The sequence below is a fragment of the Oncorhynchus masou genome, chromosome 9 (genome assembly GCF_036934945.1).
Source record: "Oncorhynchus masou masou isolate Uvic2021 chromosome 9, UVic_Omas_1.1, whole genome shotgun sequence".
NCBI lineage: Eukaryota > Metazoa > Chordata > Actinopteri > Salmoniformes > Salmonidae > Oncorhynchus > Oncorhynchus masou.
In genome coordinates this window covers 31,262,725-31,280,740 of record NC_088220.1, presented here as the reverse complement: position 1 = coordinate 31,280,740, position 18,016 = coordinate 31,262,725, and the positions used below count along the sequence as shown (strand labels likewise).

At 45.5% G+C, this 18,016-nt stretch overlaps 1 protein-coding gene across 8 annotated transcripts in view; it reads right to left on the bottom strand.

Annotated features, from left to right (window-relative positions):
* The window catches only part of LOC135545843 (disks large homolog 3-like), a 139,895-nt gene that overhangs the window by 13,234 nt on the left and 108,645 nt on the right, over positions 1 to 18,016 (bottom strand). For 4 of the 8 annotated variants that reach the window (XM_064973776.1, XM_064973777.1, XM_064973779.1 and 1 more), the window contains 2 exons: positions 9,230 to 9,425; positions 8,477 to 8,579 (listed from right to left, as the gene is read on the bottom strand). In XM_064973776.1, coding sequence (XP_064829848.1) covers positions 8,477 to 8,579; positions 9,230 to 9,425 — 299 coding nt within the window. Of the gene's footprint in view, positions 1 to 3,842; positions 4,137 to 7,466; positions 7,842 to 8,476; positions 8,580 to 9,229; positions 9,426 to 18,016 lie in introns of those variants that run through there. The other 4 variants (XM_064973780.1, XM_064973778.1, XM_064973781.1 and 1 more) reach the window with 3 other exon arrangements.

The window sequence follows — 18,016 nt, the reverse complement described above, 5'->3', positions numbered from 1 at the left end:
AGTAATATCTATCAAATTCACAACGACTACCTTATATACATTGTAAGGGGATAGAATAAGAAAATGTACATATGAATATATGGCTTCGTGATGGCCGTGCGGCATAGGCAATATACAATAGATGGTATAAAATACAGTATATACACACAGACACAAGATGAGTAATGTAGAATATGTAGACATTATTAAAGTGGCTTTATTTAAAGTGACTAGCAATACCTTTATTAAATCCATTTAATAACGTGGCCAGTGATTTGAGTCTGTATGTTGGCAGCAGCCCCTCCATGTTTGTGATGGCTGTTTAACAGTCTGATGGCCTTGAGATAGAGACTGAAAAATAGCTTCTCGATCCACCTGTACTGACCTCGCCTTCTGGATGATAGCGGGGTGAACAGGCAGTGGCTCGGGTGGTTGTTGTCCTTGATGATCTTTTTGGCCTCCCTTGACATCGGGTGCTGTAGGTGTCATGGAGGGCTGGTTGTTTGCCCCTGGTGATGTGTTGTGCAGACCGCACCACCCCCTGGAGAGCCTTGCGGTTGAGGGCGGTGCAGTTGCCTTACCGGGCTGTGATACAGCCCTACAGGATGCTCTCGATTGTGCATCTGTAAAAGTTTGAGGGTTTTAGGTGACAAGCCAAATTTCTTCAGCCTCCTGAGGTTGAAGAGGCGCTCTTGCACAGTCTTCACCAAGATGTCTGTGTGAGTGGACCATTTCAGTTTGTGTACACCGAGGAACTTATCCCTTTCCACCGTCTCCACTGCTGTCCTGTAGTTGTGGATTGGGGGGGGGGGGTGCTATGCTGTTACATGGAGTCCGGAATCATCTCCTTTGTTTTGTTGACTTTGAGTGGGGTAGTTGTCATGACACCACACTCGAGGGCCCTCACCTCCTCCCTGTAGGCGGTCTTGTCGTTGGTAATCAAACCTACGACTGTAGTGTCGTCTGCAAACTTGATGATTGAGTTGGAGGCATGCATGTCCACATAGTCATGGGTAAACAGGGAGAACAGGAGAGGGCTGAGAATGCACCCTTGTGGGGCCCCAGTGTTGAGGACCAGCAGAGTGGAGATGTTTCCTATCTTCACCACCTGAGGGCGGACAGTCAGAAGGTCCAGGAGCCAGTTGCACAGGGTGGGGTCGAGACCCAGGGTCTCAAGCTTAATGATGAGTTTGGAGGGTACAATGGTGTTGAATGCTGAGCTGTAGTCAATGAACAGCATTCTTACATAGGTATTCCTCTAGTCCAGATGGTTTAGGGCAGTGTGCAGTGTGATGGCAATTGCATTGTCTGTGGACCTATTGGGGCAGTAAGCAAATTGGAGTGGGTCTAGGGTTTCAGGTAGGGTGGAGGTTATATGATTCTTGACTTGCCTCTCAAAGCACTTGATGATGATGACAGAAGTGAGTGCTACGGGGCGATAGTCATTTAGTTCCTAGTTCAGTTACCTTCGCTTTATTGGGAACAGGAACAATGGTGGCCATCTCGAAGCATGTGGGGACAGTAGACTGGGATAGGGATTGATTGAATATATCCGTAAACACACCAGCCAGCTGGTCTGCGCATGCTCTGAGGACGCGGCTAGGGATGCCGTCTGGGCCGGCAGCCTTGCGAGGGTTAACACGTTTAAATGTTTTACTCACATCGGCCACGGAGAAGGAGAGCCCACAGTCTTTGGTAACAGGCCGTGTCGGTGGCACTGTATGGCCTCAAAGCGCGTAAAGAAGTTGTTTAATTTGTCTGGGAGCAAGCTGTCTATGTCCACGACAGGGCTGGTTTTCTTTTTGTAATCTGTGATTGTCTGTAGACCCTGCCACATACGTCTCATGGTTGAGCCGGTGAATTGTGACTCTACTTTGTCGCTATACTGACGCTTTGCTTGTTTAATTGCCTTGGAGGGAATAACTACACTGTATTTTTTTATGTATAAATCGTCACAGAGCGTACAACATCTCCAATGCACTTCCTAATAAACTCACTCACCGAGTCAGCGTATACGTCGATATTATTGTCTGAGGCTACCTGGAACATATCCCAGCCCATGTGATCAAAGCAATCTTGAAGCGTGGAATCCGATAGGTCTATCCAACCCTGGTCTGACCAAAGTACGGGCACGTCCTGTTTTAGTTTCTGGCTACAGGAGGGGAGCAACAAGATGGAGTAATGGTCAGATTTGCCAAATGGAGGGCGGTGGAGGGCCTTGTAGGCATAACACAAGTTAGAGTATCAGTGGTCCAGTGTTTTGCTTGAGCGGGTACTACAAGCAATGTGCTGGTAGAATTTAGGTAGGATGGTTCTCAAATCAGCTTTGTTAAAATCCCCAGCTACAATAAATGCAGCCTCAGCATATATGGTTTCCAGTTCACATAGAGTCCAGTGAAGTTCTTTCAGGGCCGTCGAGGTATATATACGGCTGTGACTATAATCCAAAATAATTATCTTGGGAGATGATGCGGTCAGCATTCGATTGTAAGGAATTCTAGGTCAGGTGAACAAAAGGACTTGAGTTCCTGTATGTAGTTACGATTCCACCACGAGTTGTTAATCATGAGGCATACACCCCTGTCCTTCTTACCAGATAGATGTTTGTTTCTGTTGGTGCGATGCGTGAAGAAACCAGGTGGCTGAACCGACTCTGACAACATATCCTGAGTGAGCCATGTTTCCGGAGAATGTTACAATCTCCGATGTCTCTCTGGAGGGCAACTTGTGCACAACTTTTGTCCACCTTGTTGTCTAGAGACTGGACATTGGCGAGTAATATGCTGGGAAGCGGTGGATGGTATGCTCACCTTCTAAGTCTGACCAGGAGGCCACTGTCTGCCTCTCCTGCGCCGACAACGTTGTTTTGAGTCGGCCTCTGAGATTAGATCCAATGTCCAGGGGAGGTCTGAACAAAATCTCCGCTTCGGGAAAGTCGTATTCCTGGTTGTAATGATGGTAAGTTGACGTCGCTCTTATATCCAGTAGTTCTTCCTGGCTGAATGTAATAACACTTGAGATTGTCTGGGCTAACAATGTAAGAAATACATTTTTTTTAAACAAATTACTGCATAGTTCCCTAAGGACTTGAAGCGAGGCGACGATCTTGCTTTATGAAGTGATGTGAACCCAGTCGACTACTAGCGTCTCCTGGCCATTGAATGTGTGGCTCAGCACTCGGGTGAGAGTGGTGGTTCAGTAGCGGCTCCTTTCAGCCTGATTAATTACCTCAGGACCAGATGGAGCTTCATCATGTCTCTTCCTCACACATCCACTAATGTCTCCTGTCAGGTCATTGATTATGCAGATTAATTAAGTAGGTTCAACATGGAACTAGCCACTCCAACACATTTGAAAGCCAGTCCAACCCGTTTGAATGGATGACCATTTGTCATGGCGTATAAATCCACCGCTTCCTGATACATGAATCCACCTAAGCCTCCTCATTAAACATGCACTCAGCAAGATCAAAACCAACAGACACTGACCGAAAAACAAGTACTCGTGATGAGAACCATGTAAACGTCAGAACCACAATGGTGTTCGTGGAGTGCCGCAACCAACGTTTGTGTCTGGAGTCCTCACCACATGAGATAAGGCACGATAAAGCATATACACGTGGAAGCAAAACATTGATTCCAACAGTATTGTCAGAGGTTCCACATTGACAGTAACATACTGGACAAGATGCCATTCATTCCATTGAGTGATAACCTACCACATACCATTGCCTCTGAAGTCACCACTATCGACAAACTAAGGGACATTCAGTACGTGTCAACTTCAAAAAGGTTATACTTTTAGAACAGAGTTGCCTGTTGTGCAATGAGTCTGACTCCCATCCCTGTAAGGGTTTCACTCACCTTAGAAATCAGTCGGCTGGATGGAAACACTTTCCAATATGAGAATGATTTCTGATCAGTGTCCAGATACCATGCACTGCAATATTCTAAAGGTAGCCTAACCTCAGAAACAACCTTTCCTTTAACGATGATTTAGGCTATTCCAGTTTCTCCATAAATAAACCCTGTCAGATGTGAAAAAAAGGTCATTCTCTCTGGCAGTAGGTCCCCAGCCTCAACTCTACCCCCAGTCGAAACCCGCAGTAGAGAGGATTCAAAGCAAACAGAAACCACTCCCGAGGCATGATGTGTAGTCTCCGCCCTGCTCCCTCTCTCTGGCTGCGGCTTAACGATACAGGAGGATGGCACAGCAAGGTGAGGTAACCCGACACCACCACCTGCCGCCTGCCTGTAACTAGGGGCAACGCCCGGGCACTATCAGGAGCCACAGAGCAGCCTATGCGGAAGCAGCCAGGCAGACTAGTCCACTTGGCTCTCAGACAAGGGAGGGGAGAAAAAGGAACACTGCCATAAGCAAGGATATAAGAGGACAGGACGGACAAGAAAAAGAGACTGAAGAAGAGACCCAGACATTAGTGTCCTATTTCCAAGAATATCAACACACCACATCGTTAGTCAACGCTCCCCAGAGCAATGGAGAAGAGAGTGTAGTGGGTGGAGGTGGCGGGGCCCTCACTCCTAAAGGTCTGTAAGCAGCGCTATATCCATTGTCAGTCATCCCTTCAGTCCTAACCACCAGAGAGAGAGACTGAGGGGCAGGACCACCCTGCAGCCCCCCTCCAGCTGCCAGGCTCCACAGGGAACACATGTAACAACAGAGGAAACAGCTGTAGTCTGCAGTCAGCCTGGTTTTCAGAGGGGATTGAAGCACTGCAACCTGATATGGAGCTGATACCATAACCATGTCCCAAACGCCATAACCAAGTCAAAACAGAACAACGACAATCTTCAAATCTACACTACCAAAAAGCACAAACTCTTATCGGAATAAGTACGATAGGAGACTACATTTTGGAATGATCCCTAAGGAAGAAGTACAGGGAGACAAGAACAGAAACTGGGTCATTTCTGCATCTCGCCATCTCCTACTGCTTGTCCTTATTAGCTGTACTGTCTTTTATTTTTTTTGTCGGGGGTGGGGGGGGTGCTGCCTGCTCCACTCTTGATCCTGTTATGAAACAGCCCGGGCATGTGTTTGTAATATAAGTTTACAGTGCTATGTTTCTATGTTCTCCGGGTTAGTCTACGTTGGGACTACTTTTCCCAGTGCTATAAAATGAACATGTAAACCTGGGCTACCCTCATCCGTGTAATGAGTTGCTGGGGTTGACATTTAGCCTTGTCTTGTCGCTGTGAAACCCCTCGCCGGGGCAGGGATAAGGTCTACTGTAATTCTACCCCAGTGACAGGGGGGGGGGGGGGGGGATATGAGAGTACACTATGCACCTCTCCATTCCGCTCAATGAACTCAATGTTACGATTGAGAGGTAGAGTGACATTTGGTGGCAGTCCAGTATGTATGAAAGGGCGCAGTCTCTACTCTCTGCTGTGAGTTCAGCTCATGTATTCTTCAGTGCTGGCCTTCCATCAGAGGTCTGTGGAGTGGACGGCCGGGCTCCTGCCCCTGAGAGAGAGGAGTCCAGGCAGTGAGCCCAGCATGAACCAGCATTTACACTCCACTTACTCCTGACTGACTGTCCTCTACAACAGGCCGGGTCCCTCCTCTGAATAGACCCAGGCTAAGGACATGTCATGTCTGAGCTCAGGACGCCAGCTGAGTTATTGGCCACAGATCTTAGTGCACTCTTGACTCATCCGTCTAGGTCTGGTTAAATATTGCCAGCACTAGACTTTAAAGACACTGATCAGATTGTCTTGAAGGACACAACAGTAGACAGGCACGATACTACAAAAGCCACTGTTGTATTGACTTGAGGCATTTTATAAAACAAGTGTTCACTCTGGCAAATACAACATTATTTCAAGATATTGTTTGACCCCTGTAGATCAAACATTTAACAGACTGGCAACATTTACTATGGTAGATGGGTGTCTTTTTACAGTAGATAATCAATGATGCCCCTTTGCTGTTCTTGTGCTTGGAGGCACATCAGCCTAGCGGGCCTGGGCCACTAGCCCAACTGGTTCCAGAGCCAGAATCCAACTCTGATTCAATGAGCTTTCCCGGCCTCTATTACCTGACCTTCCTTCCCACAGAAATGCCAGACCCGTGGAGAGTAATTAAACCATCCTTGATCCAGGTTGATGTTTGTGTTTTATTGGAGGTATCCGGAAGCTACAACTTAAGACTCCTACATTCCTGTCATAGTCCAAGCTGAGAGGAGAGCTGAGACCTAAAGCTCATATCCTTTCAATTGTTGTTACAGCATGTACATGCATACCAGAATCTACTTCTAAAGAATGTCATATTTACCTATGATCTGCCCTTTATGCTTTTGTTATTAGGCTGTGTTCGTCTTTGTTACCTGCATATGAGAATTGTTCTATGACAATGTATAAACTGCCTTCATTTTGCTGGACCCCAGGCAGAGTAGCTGCTGCTTAATAAATACAAATACATCCGAACTGCCAAAATGACAATATCAAATCCTTCTGACTCATTCATTGCTTTAGGCAGACAAATGTGTAAATATTATGTCAACATGACCAGATGAGACATGTAAATGGTCAAGCCTCACCCTGACATATCAATCAGGTGGTTGAAAATGTTTGTTTCCTGATGAGGTCACTTCCTGAAATGACAGGAAATGTCCACGCACCTGCTCCATTCTGGTCAGGGCTTTAAGGATGCAGCGAATGTCAAAGTGAGGTCAAAAGTCGCATGTTACAGTCGCGTCCGGAGAATATTTGCGTTTTAATTAACGCCAAACGAATTATAATAACCGGCTACGAGAAGCACTTCTGACATTAGCTGCACCCCATCTACTCTGACCACACCTCTGTGTCTACCTTTTTGTTATCTAATGAGGCATTTCTTATCGCTAAATCAATAAGAACACTGACAAGAGTAACGTTAGATTGCTAACAATCTACGTTGGACAGTAATTTACTAACTCGTTCACTATAATGCAACATTTATGAACTAACGTTACCTAGCTAATAAACCTTTAGAGAACCCCTGACATATTAAGGTTGAATACTAACGTTAACACGCTAGTTAGCTAGATAACGTCAAATCATTTGACTAACGTTACCGTACCTAGCTAATTTACCTAACTGCATTTGGTGGAAACTGGCGAGCTATGGGCACATAACTAATATAGCTAGTTAGCTACAAATACAATCTCGTTTATAGATCATTCCAAACGGATCCTAGCATTTGGTTCAACTAAGAAGAGTTTACCAAACGGCGCAAACAGGAGCTAATCCACGGCGCAGGTTTAGCTTGGTGGCAAGATAATACTTTGTGTTTGCCCCGTAATTTGGTTGTACAACAACAGAAATCCCTATAATGACAAGTTACTGTTGTTAACCGACCCCCAAAAGCTTGAGTGCCGACACAAATGTTACAGTAAATGTTCCTGATTCCACTGTATTCTCTCCACCCTCTTTCCTGTAAATGGGAGCGCGCGGGGCAACAATTGCTCCAGTTGATTTCCTCACCTCTGTTCAGTGCAATGCTGTGTTACTTCGCAGCCCGTGGTATCTGATCCTAACATCCAGCCGACTGTGAATTCATGCCCATCCCCCATGCACATTTGTGTGTAGCTGAAGAAGTTCAACAGTTCCTCCACCTTTCCTTTCTTTTCTTCTCCCTAGTATATCCTCGCGCACGCTCTGTAACTATGTTCGCGCCCCTCTGCCTGCCCTCACTCCAGTTTGTTTTGTTTCCGTTTTCCTTCCCTAGTACAGTGACCGCCGAGACGGATACACTGTACACGGAGGATTGGACTCGAAACAGTGGAAAGAAGGACAACAGCCAGTCCTTCGGTTGCCCGCCGTGCAATTGGCTCTACTCTTCAGCCTGGCTGTACAGCGAACGTATCAATGTAAGCGGAGCCCCTGAACATGAATCCCGGCACAATCAGCCAATCACAAGACTCTCTGTAGCCTACTGTCCTCATTTGCGAACCAGACTATCTTCAAGATAACTAAGAAAAACCAGGTAAGGGCTTGCATGTACCCAGACGAAGACAGCTTGGCTGTCCAAACGTTGGTTCTAAAATGATTTCATCTGAGCTCCTAGAGTGTGAGGCTCTCCTTTTATTTTTCAATGTGTGCATGTAGCCTACACCACTGCAGTAGTTTAAACATTTGGGATATTTACATGTCACATGGTTCTGAAAGATTGGTTTTGCTTTATTGTAAATATTTACATTAGTAGGTCTACACTTCAAAGTAAGAAATACAAATACTGTAGAGGCTGGTTCGCTTAACTAGATCACCTGTGTACCCCTCATCTAGTGCAGTCCTCTGTAAGACTGAGATGATTATTCAGCACATCTGTTACACAACATAAAGATCAAGATAAAGAATGAGCTGTTTGTGCAGTTGCTCAGCAGCCCCCTTACTACACATAAACAGACCTTTAGTTGCTTTGGATGACAGCAACTAAAATGTAAAGTGTGTGGGGTAGGTAGGTTTGGGTTGAGAGAGAGCAGAGAAACTCCTACCTTCTGGTCGGTACTGGGCGATGATGGTGACCGTCTGGCCGGCCCTCTTCAGCGCTGCAGCTGCCTGCTCGTGGGTGGCATTCCGCAGGTTCACCCCATTCACCTGAGACACACAGCAGAGGGCAGAACCTCAACCATGGAGCCTTGATTGACAAGTCAATGGACCAACCAGCACTGTTCCTCACAGAGCTATTGAGCCAACAAAGGAATAAGACTACCTGGCACTGAGATAAGGATGTGGAGGAGAGCCTCATCCTGTTTATCCTCTCCTGGATCACCAGCTGGATGATTAGTTTTCAATCAGTGGAGGTATGACCGTGGCATGATGAACAGTTTTGTGACTAGAGAAAATGGCTGATTCACAATCCCATGAGGACCATTGAGCAGATGTGCCCTCCAGAAAGGTACTTATTTGTCATCATGGGGGGCCTTGCATTAGCTATAAGATATTTTTGGTTTAAATGAGAGCTGTGACCTTGACTGGAAGATGGTCCAATGGTCTCTTTGGTTTACTTTGATTCCATGCTGCCCAACTTCTCATGTTTATCCTGTACCACTTTGGGTCTACTCCTCTCTCCATTGTTATTGTCTATTGGTAAAGTCTTCGATGGTAAATCTTCAGTGCTAAAACACCTTAAATGCACTAATACTGTATACGGTATGCAACTTGCTATACATTTTAAAGCAATGTGTAAACCCTGCCACAGGTTGGCTGGCTGGTTAGTTAGTTGCTAGGACCGGTAAGCCACTGACCGAGAGGATGCGGTCTCCCCTTCTGAGCTCTCCGCTCAGGTCTGCTGGTCCTCCGGCCAGGATGAAGGAGACAAAAATGCCCTCTCCATCCTCGCCGCCCACGATGTTGAAGCCCAGCCCCGTGGAGCCCTTGTGCAGCAGCACCTTCCGCGGCTCCCTGCCAAACAGAGCAACAGCGTCAGGGCGCGGGCCGGGACTGGGAGAACAGGAGAGAGGCAGAGACAGACAAAGAGGGAGAGAGAGAAGTGTTTAGTTTATTCATTCGACCGTAAAAATAAAAATAAAAAGAACATGAAACTTGATGCACATCATGGAGGATAACACAACAGTCTGGGACTTATTTACAATGTGGTCCTCTTGAGACAAGATGGCTAGGCAAGATCGGACACGGATGAACACAATATGACAGCGAGATAATAAAACATACAAACAAAAAATAACATCTATCTCATCATTGCAGTTACATCGTAGGGTACATTCATATGGGCACAGAAGACAAAACTATTTTTTACTTTATTTTTAAAGCTGCGCAGAGAGGATGTTATTTTTATGGGCAGCGGCAACTCATTTCACTCGGAGGCCCCAATATACAAGAAAGCACCTTTCCCCGCATTACTCCTGAACCTGTAGAAGCACACATCAGTAACACCTGATCTGGTGCTGTGATTGTGTGCATCCCTAACATGGGGAAAGTAGTCATTCAGATATCTGGGAACAGTACCATAAATCCTCCTGTAAACCAGACCTATGTCTAATCTGGGACAACCTCATTAAACCAGACCAAGTCTAATCTGGAACACCCTCATTAAAACAGACCTATGTCTAATCTGGGACAACCTCATTAAACCAGACCCAGTCTAATCTGGGACAACCTCATTAAACCAGACCAAGTCTAATCTGGGACAACCTCATTAAACCAGACCTAGTCTAATCTGGGACAACCTCATTAAACCAGACCTAGTCTAATCTGGAACAACCTCATTAAACCAGACCCAGTCTAATCTGGGACAACCTCATTAAACCAGACCCAGTCTAATCTGGGACAACCTCATTAAACCAGACCAAGTCTAATCTGGGACAACCTCATTAAACCAGACCCAGTCTAATCTGGGACACCCTAATTAAACCAGACCCAATCTAATCTGGGACACCCTGATTAAACCAGATCCAATCTCATCTGGAACACCCCCATTAAAACAGATCCAATCTCATCTGGAACACCCTCATTAAAACAGACCCAGTCTAATCTGGGACACCCTCATTAAACCAGACCCAGTCTAATCTCGGACACCCTGATTAAACCAGATCCAATCTCATCTGGGACAGCCTGATTAAACCAGATCCAATCTCATCTGGGACACCCTCATTAAAACAGATCCAATCTCATCTGGGACACCCCCATTAAAACAGATCCAATCTCATCTGGGACACCCCCATTAAAACAGATCCAATCTCATCTGGAACACCCTCATTAAAACAGACCCAGTCTAATCTGGGACACCCTCATTAAACCAGACCCAGTCTAATCTGGGACACCCTTATTAAACCAGACCCAATCTAATATGTGACACCCTGATTAAACCAGACCCAATCTCATCTGGGACACCCTCATTAAAACAGACCCAGTCTAATCTGGGACACCCTGATTAAACCAGACCCAATCTCATCTGGGACACCCTCATTAAACCAGACCCAGTCTAATCTGGGACACCTTCATTAAACCAGACCCAGTCTCATCTGGGACACCTTCATTAAACCAGACCCAGTCTAATCTGGGACACCCTCATTAAACCAGACCCAGTCTAATAATCACCCACAACTCAAAAGTGAAACCAGGCTACCTAAGTATGGTTCTCAATCAGGGACAATGGTTGACAGCTGCCTCTGATTGAGAACCATACCAGGCCAAACACAGAAATCCCAAAACATAGAAAAAGGAACATAGACAACCCACCCAACTCACGCCCTGACCATACTAAACGAAAGACATAACAACAGAACTAAGGTCAGAACGTGACACACCCTCATTAAACCAGACCTTCATTAAACCACACCCTAATTAAACAAGACCCAGTCTAATCTGGGACACCCTGATTAAACCAGACCCAGTCTAATCTGGGACACCCTGATTAAACCAGACCCAGTCTAATCTTGGACACCCTCATTAAACCAGACCCAGTCTAATCTGGGACACCTTCATTAAACCAGACCCAGTCTAATCTGGGACCCTCATTAAATCAGACCAAGTCTAATCGGGAACACACTCATGAAACCAGATCCAATCTAATCTGGGACACCGTGATTAATCCAGACCCAGTCTAATATGGGACACCCTAGCCTGAACAGGCAGCCAGTTGATTCCTGAAAGCAGCCTCTGCCTATGTGAGTACATGGACTCACCTTAAATACTACCCTGATCAGTTTATTCTGGGCTATCTGGAACTTCCCCTTCAGAAGCTTAGATAAGCCTCCAAACCAGGAAGTGCTAGCAATGTCTAAATGGTATTGTATAAGGGCAGTGTCTAGCACTCTCATGGAGTCCTTATCAAGAAGCTTGGACATTTTAGCCAGAAACTTGGTCCTGGCATTAACCTTCCCTAGCACTTTAGTGGCTATGGTCACAACCCCCAAGCCTCCATTAAGGATGCACCCCAGGTAGCTAACAGAGGTTTTAGTGGTAGTAGGTTTTAGTAGTGGAAAGTGATGGAGAGAATGAGAAGAGAGAAAGAGGGGGGAGAGTGGGAAAGAGGGAAGGAAGAGAGAAAGATAGAAGGGGAGACGGAGGTAGTTTAGGAACAGCCCACACCAACATCTGTTTATACATGGCGCCAACTTGTATTCTGGAAAAGGTGACATCTCTCATTTTGAAGTAAATGTTTCAAAGTAAATAATTTCATATACCTTTGCAGGAAAGAAAATCCTAGCATATAAATGAGTAAGAAACATAATTCCACAAACGGAACCAAAAAATGTGAAATAGGAAATGAAATACTTAGATGGCACTCTCACGGGTTGACCTACACTGGCAATAGGCATGTAAGAAGAACATGTGGTGATTATGATCAGACTTCACCTCGAACAATGCTTTGAGTTTCAAGGGACAACTGGGCCCACCAAGACAGGCTGTCTTTGCATGAACAATTTGCCCCCTCGGGCACTGTTCCGTCTCACGCTCATGTGCTCACACACACACAATGAGCAGCCCCACGCTTGACTGCTCCTGCTGCAGCTCTGTTTTGGCTTTAGCCGCTGTGAGTCATCATCAGGCAGTCTGAATTCCAGACTGTGTCGGACTGAGGATCTTGAAGAGGCTAAACCACTGCTAGGGACCATCAAAAACCTTCTTGAGAACATGCCTCGGATATAAGGCAAAGACACACTTTGCAGAGGCTCTGGAAGCTTACACAGACACACACACACAGTCGCCCCTCTCAGCAGAGCCCTCCCCATGGTTCCCATTAGTGGTCTTCACTCCCAGTACTCAGCCTGCGGTCCACAAGAACAATTCCTACTCAATCCCTAATGGCTTTGCTCTAAGTTGCTGAAGAGACTCTTTTTACATCAATGGGGGCCAAGGCTGCATACAGTATATACTTTCCTAGCATTAGTCTTAGGGCCTGACTGAAAACAACCCTGATTGTTCCAGTAAAACATGTGAAGAGGCATGGTAAGTTTTAAATGGTTTCACAAAGGTTGATTAACATTAATAAAAGGTACTTAGACTGAAGAGCAATGATTGAATGGTACTTACATAAATACTTCACATTGATCTAAAACCCATATCAGCACATTCTGGATTGTTACAAGAGGGTTGGAACCAAAATTATTTTCTAATTGTTTGTTTCGGACAGAAACCCTTATTTTTTATGTTCCATTCCAGTGTTCCAACCAGAAAATAAAGTTCTGAACTGGTTCGAACTGGTTCCTTTGCATTATTTTTTAACCTGTGAAATCTACATTTTTACAAAATAGCTCATTAATTTACTTGACCCATTAGTACAGATAGAGAATCTTGCTATGGAACGTGTAAGCTACAGTAGTTGTTTGCATGTTTGATTGGTCAGATAAGTAAAGATGCGAGATGCGACTGAAATTTCACTGATGGGGAGGAAGCGAGAGAGAGGGGTAGACATGGAGGGGGCTTGGCTTGAAGCGCTGAACATAATGACATGATTTGAAATGCGTTTAGGCTATTACTAGTATTGTAACTTCACCAAATTACAGAATTATATACTAGACATTAGGAATATTTCGGGGAACAAAAAAATAACATTATTAACCAGTTCTGTTCCAGAACACTAGAGATCACTTTCGTTTCCGGTTCCGTTTCTGTTCCTCCCCCAAAATGCTGTTATTTTTAGTTTTTTAGTTCTGTTCCTTGAACCGGTTACTACCCCTGGTTACAATACCCTCCAAATATAATGCATTTCCTCTATTGAGAGTCCCTTAATTTAAGTTCATGCCCATGGCCTCAACCTAGAGCATACTGTATGACTAAAGCATATTTGGCAGTGAAAGCCTGATGAACAATAGTAGCAGTGCAGTAGGTCTGGGTCTGAATAAGGCAGTCTTTTTCAAATGACTGCATTAGGTTTGTTCCCACATGGGAGGGTGAGTCAGATATTCATGAAGCCCATACTGACCACATAAACACACTCCTCTTTTGGTCATCCATCCACAATTCTGCTTAGCAGTGGCTCTTTTCTATATATCTTTCTAAAGGATGAATACCTTTTTGAAAAACGACATAACACTTACATACATAATTGAGTAACAGACATGAGAATAGCACATGAGAAATGATCTTTAAAAGACTTCGTAAAATAGCAGCAAGCAGCAAAACAAGAGGACCGTTGTACCCCCCCCCCCCAAAAAAAAAGCGGACCCGGAAGAAATATGATCATTCAGAGGAGCTCTATGTGCTCATTCTGAAAAGACCCTCCCATTCCAACTCAGACACCCGCATCACCATGGTTACCTGAGGTTCCTATGTTTGCTCCTGATTGACAGTCGCTTCCTCAGCCGCTCGGGGTGAGCTCTCACAAACGACATGGAGGAGGAGATGTTCACCGTGAACATGGTGGCTACTGACTGTGGCACATTATTACTCAAACCCCAGGCATTATTACTTTAACTCCAGGGAGAAGTTAGCTATCCCTCTAACACCGCTCTCTATCTCTCCCTTGCTGGTGAGAGGAGCTCTGGTTGAGTCTCGCTGTGTACCGACGGAATCGCAGGCTGTTGTGTGATGGGAAACAGCTCCACTTTGGCCTGTCAAAATCTACATCTCATCATCAGCAACAGGACAAGACTTAACCCTCACCCGCCCACACAGAGCAGACCAGAGACATCTCTAAAGAACAGAACCACATCCTACAGGTATGGTAGGTTCCCCCGTGCCAAGCTTCCTCCTCACGTCGCCCAGGCTTCCCTTGAGTGGCTCAGAGGGCTGTGTGTCACAGCAAAAGGTGACAGGAGTGGGATGTTGTCGGGAGGACCTCCAGACTACATGTTGTCCCTCATCGCTTATCTGACGGTGGTGTCCTGGGCCAGCCCACCCAGACGCAGCAACAGCACACCAGCATTCCTGTCCATCAGCCCAGTGCTCTGGAGATTAGGCAGACAGTCTCCCAGCAGCTCCCTGCTAATTTGTGATAGAATAAACAAGCTGAGGAAGTCGTGAACTTAACTTACAAACCCCTGACATCACATCCTCAAAGAATTGATGACAGTCAGGACCCGGAAATAACATAGAGGCCCAAAGTTGTCTTTCAGTAAAACAGCAGGATACAACTCAGGAGAAAATGTGAATAACCAAAGTGACAAGGAGCTTTGCTAAAGTTATTTGAGTGTTGGTGATCTCTAAGTAAAGGTGTGAGTTTGTTTTATGTTCCAGCACACGTGTGTATGGAATCCTGATAACAGAAAAAAAGGCTTAGGCAGTGAATTCCAAAGGTTATGAACACAGGGATCAAGCACTCCCTCCCTATCATATGACCTCCTCCCCCCTCGTCTTCTCATCCACGGCGGGAATGTAAACAGTTATGGTGCTGTAAAACCTTTACTCTCTATGCCTGTCTATGGGCCTCTCTCTCCCGTTCACCCTGTCTCTCTCTCCTTCTCTTTCATTGTCTCTCTCTCTTTGCCTCACTCACTCTATATATATATATCACTGCCCCAGCCATCCTCTTCCCCTCAATGTTTTGGCTGAGGCTGTGAGGCTGAGGCAGCTCAGTCCTAATGCTCTGAATGGAGATGTGGGGTTCAGCAGGTCGTGCCTCCCCAGTGCTGTGCTGCTCTGCTGCTCTGCTCTGGCAGTCTCCCTCTCCTCAGCCCAGTAATTGGCTCTGTTTGGCTGATTAATAGTGGACACTGTGGACCGCCATTTTCCATGAACACAGAGAGACCAAGTCTCAGTGGAAAACATTAGCTCCCTGTCTTTCTCTCTGGCAGGATCACAAGCCTGCTGCGTGCAGGGCTGGCGTGTACAGATGTAAGAAAGACCGCTCTCTCGTCCCTCTTTTAGTTCTCCCCTTCACATTCTCCAGTGGATTGTACCACTACTTCCTCCCACTCTCTCTTTCTATTTCATTCGAATTCAGTGGTGTTCAAACTTCTTCAGCGGGGACCCCCGTTTTTCCCCAAGGAATTTCTTGCGACCCCACCCCAAATCTAATGACACAAGCTTAAACCTGTACACTTAGATTGTTAACGACAACAAATACATCTCAATTAATAGCATTTTCATCCCTTATCAAAATGAGAGAAAAAAAAACATTTACTCAATATCGTTGTATCTTTCAAATTATCTTTCTCAAAAACGTTTATATTGTCCTATACAATAATCTGTACTCTTAATTTTTTGTTCCCAAATAAATAAATAAAAACCATTTTGGCAACCCCACTGCAGTAGTGGGGCCGCGTCCCTGAATTTGAATACCACTGTTCTAATTTGACATGGAAAAGAAAGTCCTCACTGCTTAGGCAACAGACGGTTAAATATATTTCAAGCCTCTCAGAGCAGCTAAGAATAAACCAGACGCAATGAATGATTAACAGTTTAGACTCACTCTGGAGTACAACTGAACAACTTTTATTTTTTTATTTACAAGGAACAATGATGCCCTTTTTCTAACCTTCCAGCTGTCTTTGTCCAGACTCACTCCAATCTGTGCTATGAATGGTTTCCAGTGGCCATTGAAGACCCTGCTGCTAATGTGTATAAATCCCTGTGATCCCCTCTAAAAGCTTATCGGGTCAAAGGTTGATCAGAATCCCAAGTGAAGAACAATGTCAAGTCACTGATTAGCTCACCTGCTGCAGGCTCTGTGGATTCCTGTTGTGTTTACAGTAGCTAGTCTCTGGGAAAACAGTCCTGGCCCATAGCATTCTTTACTCTGATAGTGCCCAGTTACACAGTTCAGGTGGCAGTATTGGTCAGCTGAGACAAACACACACGAGCTGTTGTCTCATTTAAAAAATATATTGTATCTCAACGAGGATTAATTCACCTGGATTAATAAAGCTCACATAGCCTACAGCAGGGCTCCAACCCTGTTCCTGGAGAGCTACCGTCCTGTAGGTTTTCACTCCAACCCTAATCTAGCACACCTGATTCTAATAATTAGCTTTTTGGCAGACTGAATCAGGTTAGTTACTACTGGGGTTGTAGTGAAAACCTACAGGAGTGTAGCTCTCCAGAAACAGGGTTGGAGAGCTCTTGCCTACAGACACCAAAGTGATACAGTCATGGATAAAAGTTTTGAGAATGACACAAATATACATTTTCACAAAGTCTGGCATGCTGTCAATTAACTTCTGGGCCACATCCTGACTGATGGCAAACCATTCTTGCATAATCAATGCTTGGAGTTTGTCCATCCGTCTCTTGAGGATTGACCACAAGTTCTCAATGGGATTAAGGTCTGGGGAGTTTCCTGGCCATGGACCCAAGATATCGATATTTTGTTCCCCGAGCCACTTAGTTATCACTTTTGCCTTATGGCAAGGTGCTCCATCATGCTGGAAAAGGCATTGTTCGTCACCAAACTATTCCTGGATGGTTGAGAGAAGTTGCTCTCAGAGGATGTGTTGGTGCCATTCTTTATTGATGGCTGTGATCTTAGGCAAAATTGTGAGTGAGCCCACTCCCTTGGCTGAGAAGCAACCCCACACATGAATGGTCTCAGGATGCTTTACTGTTGGCATGACACAGGACTGATGTGTCATGCCAACAGGACTGGACTGACAGGACTGACGTTGTCTTCTCCGGACAAGCTTGGTTCCAGATGCCCCAAACAATTGGAAAGGAGAGAAAGGAGACATCAGAGAAAATCACTTTTCCCCAGTCCTCAGCAGTCCAATCCCTGTACCTTTTGCAGAATATTAGTCTGTCCCTGATGTTTTTCCTGGAGAGAAGTGGCTTCTTTGCTGCCCTTCTTGACACCAGGCCATCCTCCAAAAGTCTTCGCCTCACTGTGCTTGCAGATGCACTCACACCTGCCTGCTGCCATTCCTGAGCAAGCTCTGTACTGGTGGTGCCCCGATCCCGCAGCTAAATCAACTTTAGTAGACGGTCCTGGCGCTTGCTGGACTTTCTTGGTCTCCCTGAAGCCTTTTTCACAACAATTGAACTGCTCTCCTTGAAGTTCTTGATGATCTGATAAATGGTTGATTTCGGTGCAATCTTACAGGCAGCAATATCCTTGCCTGTGAAGCCCTTTGATGACGGCACATGCTTCCTTCCAGTCTGTTATTCGAACTCAATCAGCATGACAGAGTGATCTC